Source organism: Bombina bombina, chromosome 3 (genome assembly GCF_027579735.1).
Source record: "Bombina bombina isolate aBomBom1 chromosome 3, aBomBom1.pri, whole genome shotgun sequence".
In the NCBI taxonomy this organism is placed as follows: domain Eukaryota; kingdom Metazoa; phylum Chordata; class Amphibia; order Anura; family Bombinatoridae; genus Bombina; species Bombina bombina.
Genome location: NC_069501.1, coordinates 82,676,448 through 82,682,869, shown reverse-complemented (window position 1 = coordinate 82,682,869; position 6,422 = coordinate 82,676,448). Strand labels below are relative to the sequence as shown.

The 6,422-nt window shown below is 34.4% G+C and overlaps 1 protein-coding gene across 1 annotated transcript; it reads right to left on the bottom strand.

The window, feature by feature from the left end:
• Window positions 1-1,984: 1,984 nt before the first annotated feature.
• Window positions 1,985-3,292, bottom strand: LOC128652222 (uncharacterized protein F54H12.2-like). The gene has a single exon (XM_053705157.1). It carries the CDS (start codon window positions 3,290-3,292, stop codon window positions 1,985-1,987), a length of 1,308 nt encoding a protein of 435 aa, XP_053561132.1.
• Between the last annotated feature and the right edge of the window lie 3,130 nt (window positions 3,293-6,422).

Sequence of the window (6,422 nt, the reverse complement as noted above, 5' to 3'; positions counted from 1 at the left end):
TTAGTCATACATTGTCAACCATTAGCGTGTGTAAACATGTCTATCAGACTAATCCGTAATTGGAAGGTTTTAAAAACCTTAAGACATGCAACACCTCAACAAAGATAGAGTATTTTACACGGTGCCTCTAATGATTTAATCGCCTCTATATGTGAAATAGCCCTGAACATTCTTAAAGGTAGATTGCCTTTGACACAGCAACAGAAAGGACACCTTAAAAAGTGGCGGAAAATTATAAAAACACTTAGTAATAAAGCAGTTGCTCTGGGTAAAAAGAAGATTTTGGTGACACAGAGGGGTGGATTTTTGCGCCTCTTTTTGGATTTGCTCTTCCTATACTTACATCACACTTTACTAAAAGCTGATGGAGAATGCTCAAAAAATGTATCTTGTCCCAAAACAACAGTTGGACCGTTTACAACAACCACAACAAAATGAGGTAGACATTTGCAGGGCTGTGACAAACCGTTTGGATGTTGAAATAGGTGAAATATTAAATAATTCTGATTTACCAGAGGATGTGAAAATAAAAAAGTACAACGCCGTATTACAGAAATATTTGGTGTATGCAAAGCAAGACGCTAGAGAAAACTCTGTGTTAACACTATTAACGCCCCCGGGAGAATCTACCCATCCCGATCATAACACAACTGATGCATCCATTGAAAAAGGTGATAGAATATTTCATGAGGTTGTTAACAATGTGCATGACCGGTATAAGAAAAATGCTGAACTACTTCTTTCTAAAATGGTACAGGCCAAAGATATAACTAGTTGGAATGATAATGGGGAGTTTATTTACAAAAACCAAAGAATCATCGGTTCAAACATACTAGACTTAGTACGTTGCACTACACAAAGTCACAACGTGACCATGCGCAAAACACCGCAAGGTTGGGATACTTTTATGAAAGCTATGGCTGAACTGAATATTCCAACGTCAGTTGTTGGTAATGTTAGAAACCGGGATACCTTTGATCATCTAAAAATGGAGATTAGGGATGTTACCCATTTACCAGAGACATTACCGCAACATGATATTTTACCATTACCTACAACACCCACCAGGGGTCTATTCACACCACAGGGTTACCTGGTGCAGAAGAAAAGACCTAAATCGCTTTTTAATCCTTCAACATGGTTGAGTTTGTAAATTCCGAAAAAAAAAAAACCCCCATGTTTATATAAAAAATGACAAAAATGACAAGCATGTAAAAAATGAAAATTTATTAATACATGGAAAATACATGATTTTATACATTGAGATATAATATTCATTATGGCGATGTTTTAATCTTAATTGTTAATAAAGCTTAAAGTATTTTGTGAAAAAAAGTGTCTGTGTTTATTTAAAAATGAATACACATTAAATACATACATGGATTACATTATTCATTACAAGAGGTTCAATAATAATTTGTTATAGCAAAATTTACACATCCGTACATGTTTTGTTATAACAACTTCTACATGTTTGTACATATTCATTGCAAAAAGTATTTATTCTCAAATTTAATTTACAACGTCGTACATATTGCAAGACTATTTTATCATTCTTTTTTTAAGTATGATGAAAAGAAATTGAGTACTTTATCAAAACTCATACCCTTAGACATACAATGCATAAAAAAATACAATATTGACCACACACCACAGAGTATGTATCTTGTATCTGTTTATTCTGAAATACTATCCGTGTTGTATTCCTTTTTAAAAAATTTAAAAATGATTTAGGAAACACGCTGTTGTACGGTGAGATTCCATACGAATCAAAAAAATACCCAACACCCCTTTGATCGAAATAAATTGCTACCCAATGTTCACCAGCACGTGTGGAAGGGTCGGTGTTAATAATAAAACCTATAGGTCTATTTCTTAGTCTTTGTTTTGGTAATAAATCACACGGGTATACACCGTCAAACACTGAACGTGTATAAGGATCTCTGGTTAGGATTCTTGTTATTTCCAAAGTGTTCATCTTTGTTTATAGATAGTCGTACAAGACTTCCCTTCTTTGATTAATTTCAATAATATTATCAAATACACTATAAATAATCATATTAATTGTTCTTTCAAGTGGTCTTGAAAATCGGATTTCAGATCTGAGATTACCACTGCGTATAAGAGAGTAGTGTGAACCACACTCTTGGTCCGGTGACAAATCAAAGGCAAAAAGTGTGTAACCACGCACATACTCTTCTTTATTAATGAGGATTCCAGCATCAGAATTTTGTTTCCCAGCAATGTTGATTAGTGATATGTATTCAAGTATAGCGTTTCCATTTTCAAAGTCTGGTTGAAAAGGTTTTGTTGGTATTTGTTCACCATCCAGATACAATGCTGCAAAATTCACATAGTTATGTTTGAAACATAAGGGATTCTTGTCATAAGCGCCAGAGAAAGCGTCGTTATCAACAAATCCAATAACGACGGTTTTTGGTAGTTGTCCAAGAAATACATTTTCCTGATTGCAGACACGCGAGCCAGCGGCCACGGAATAGACCTTTAAACCGACTCTGTCCAAAGCGTATTTTGCATTTCCTGTTAAGAGTCCTTGCGCATGGCCTATTCGTACAGCCGGGGATATCTGTACTCTTTTAACAAAAAGAGAGGCATTTAAGATTTGAACTTTATACTGTTCTGCTTCAGCGCTCATAATAGAAAAAGCATCTTTATTCCTTATAAGTTTAATTTTCAGATCGAGCCCATTCAATAACAATTTTTCTTTGAAAAACAGATCACTATGTAGATGACCTAGCAATTCAATAGTTTTACCACGCTCTAACATACGTGCTCTCTTTACAAAACCAGTATTATCACCATCTAGTTCACAATTATCGTGTAACCCTGCTGCATCTTTATAAAACAATCCTGCTGTAAATTGTGTGGATAAAGCATCTGAGCTGTAGTTGAGAACTGTTTCAATGTATGACCGGTAAGCGTATAGGTTATTTGATTGTGAGATGAGTCTGTCTCCTAATGTAACATTGACTTGGTTAAACAGCATGGCTAGTGGATAGTTGGTGAGGCTAACACGTGCTCCAGCAGGCGGTGCTGTATTGTCTTGTTTGACTATTTTACAAGTTATATACATCAAAGTGTTGTTCAGATCAAAATAATGATTGCCGCTTCCAGCTATATAAAATTCCAGGGGTGCATTTTCAGTTATAGCTGTGAGTGGCTGTATTTCGACATACAGTGATTTTTCAATACCCGTTTGTGTCGGCTGTATTTGAAATATGTCGAGTTCTGATTTGGTACATTCTAATGATCCGTTGTGTATGAAAGCCATATTTTGACCAGTATTTCTAAAAGATGTCATCCACTGAACGTCTTGATGTTTTCTGTTTCTTTTTGGTTCTGTGTATCACCTTTTTGCTTATGAATTGTGATGAAATTGGCGGAAAAGTAACTTGACGTTTCCTTTTTGTTTTTCTCTTGTTACTGATATAAACAACACCAGACCCCTCTTGCGCCCCGCTATTCATTTTATTCATAGCGGCAGTTGAAACACGCCCCACAACATCCTTTGCTATGCCTTGTGCCGCTGTTTTCATATGCGGTTTCACTATATCTAGTCCACGTCGAAAAAGTGGGACAGCCATCCTAAAAAGATTACGAAATATACCGCCTAATCAGTGTCCGTACATGTACGAACTACTGTGAAAACCCGGTAGACCATTACCAGCTTGTGTCCTATAATTATTACTGTAAACGGTCGGGTCACCATAAACCTTAACAGCCACCATTCTTTAGTACAAGTTGTTCTTGCGCGGCCTAAAGTGTAGCTTAATGATCGCCTTTCTGTATTTAAATCCCACGTTCTTGTTCTGATAGTTCTTAATTTCGATTGTTATACGGTCAAAATGATGATTGTTTACAGGTATGTAGTCTGGCTTGGTGTACCGTTGAGTGATGATTTCATTATTGTCACCTGTAATTTCTACTGTTCTTAGTAATGGCACATATCCGTCACCCACACGTTGATGTTCTATGATGTCTGTATAGATAAAGAGTGTGTAGATGCCGGCATTTATATCGCAATATATTTTACCACCATCATTCTTTACACCTTGATTGTTAATACCTAATATATGCGCCAACCTGTCTGTGGTTGAGATGGTGGAGTTACCTAAAATACGCACAGTTATTCCCAGTTCGACGTATTTAAGCTTTACATCTATGTTAGCGGTTTGGAGAGATGATAATTTTTCATTGATAGGTTTTATTAAATCGCTTATATCTTTATAATAACCGGCTTTTATGGCTAACGGCATAGTGAATTTGTTTGGTGCCATAACAATTATTCTAGAATCAGCGGCATCTATGGTGTCCCACGTATGGGGGTATTGGGAGCTACTTCCCATTCTCCTTTTAATATAACGGGTTTAGCTAACTTTGTTGTAAAACTAGATATCTGGTTTTTAGGAAAAATGTTGTACGATGCATTGCTAGGCAGCGTTAAGTAAAATGGTGATGCTTCCATTGTTCTATATATCGGTTAACTGACTTTTGAGTATCCAGCTGTTAAATTTATCCGGATAGCCCTTCCATTTAACATAAACGTACAGCTTTCTCCTAAAACTTTTCTGTTTTAAGATTTTTTCTATTTTGTAAATGCGGTTTTTATCTTGTGTCACTTTTTGAAGTTCTTCGGGGTAAAAGCTACCTTCGATTGACTCATCAGCTAAATCTTTCAGTTTGTAAAGAGGTTTAAATCCTCTTGTATTCACACCTTCAATTATAAATATTTCATCAGTGAAATTTTGCTCATAACCTTTTGTGAACATGCCCTTATGTTTCGAAATCCTTACGTGGTCACCGATTTTTAAAACAGGTTTAACCTTTTTAGTTTTTGGTGAGGAGCCTTAAATATTTTTCCAGACGACGAGTGAGTTTTCTTGCGTTACTTCTACCGGTTTACAACGTATGGTTCTGTGGTATGTATTATTATAACTATGAATTAATTTGTTCAATATGTTTATATATCTGTGTGTGTTGTGATGTGTAAAATAGCGCCACATTCTAGTCTTTAAAGTACAGTTATATCGTTCTACGATTGCTGCTTTAACACAGTTGTTTGCGACAAAATGTTGAATTTTAAACTTTTTCAATAACTTCTGTACGGCTCCATTTAAAAATTCTTTGCCTTTGTCAGTCTGTATTTTCATAGGTACACGCCCATCTTTGAATATTGTTTCAAACCCCTTTGCGATACTTGGTCCAGTTTTATTATATAATCCAACGCCCCAAGCGTATTTAGAAAAACAATCTATAACGGTTAGAATATACTTTATACCGTCATTATATTTATGGTAGTCTATCATGGATACCAGGTCAGCTTGCCATTGTATATCTAAAGAAGGGGCATATATTTTATTTCTTTCAAAATTACGTCTGACCGGTTTATGTAGCGTATAAACATCTTGCTGATTTAAAAATTTTACAATTTTTTTTTCTGTTGAATCCATATTTTTTAGATGCTTTGTACAGACTTTCAACAACGTCTAATGACCCAGGGTTTGTGGGGTTATGATATAATTCTCTTAATACAAGTCCACGATCGCCGTTAACAGACTCTTTAAGCAGTATACAGCGAGTTTTTATAAAACATTGATTTATATACTTTTTTTATTAAAAATACGTGTGAGAGATATTATTAGGCTGTTTTGAGTAAAAGACAATGACTTTTTTATTAAAAATATGTGTGAGAGATATTATTAGTCTGTTTTGAGTAAAGGACATGTCCTAACATGCCGTGTAGCATTTCTGGCAAAAGACAAGTCCTGACATGTCTTATTAAACCTGTTGAACATTATAGAGAAATCTTAAGCTTAATAGAATACAATATCAAAGTGTAATTTACAACTTTTAGAATTAAATAACTTTTATCTTTTATAAATCAAAATATCAATAATACAATTCTTACAACCTTTTAATCCTAATAAATATACATATCGATTGGATATCCAGTTATATCAAAATCACCTTTTTTATATCAGTTTTATATCAATTTTATATCAATTTAATATCAAAATCACTTTTTTTATATCAATTTTATATCAGTTTTATATCAATTTTATATCAATTTAATATCAAAATCACTTTTTTATATCAATTTTATATCAATTTTATATCAAAATCACCTTTTTATATCAATTTTATATCAAATTGATATTAAAAAAGGGCGGGCTTAGGGGAGGAGAAAGGGGGCGTGTCAGCTGTCAAAGGTGTGAAAAGGGGACGTGGTGCCTGTCAAAAAGGTGTTTGACATAACCTCCATACTCTTACTACTGCTACAACATCCAGTCCAAATTATACAGGGCAACTGTATCTTAAACAAACCCAGATTAAGCAATATTAACTAAACATAGTGAACAAGTGAATTAATCCCAAAGTAAATGCATAAGAATGCTAATATA

Excerpts from the sequence above, each read along its gene's own strand:
- LOC128652222 (XM_053705157.1), bottom strand. The coding sequence starts at position 3,292 with ATGGCTTTCATACACAACGGATCATTAGAATGTACCAAATCAGAACTC.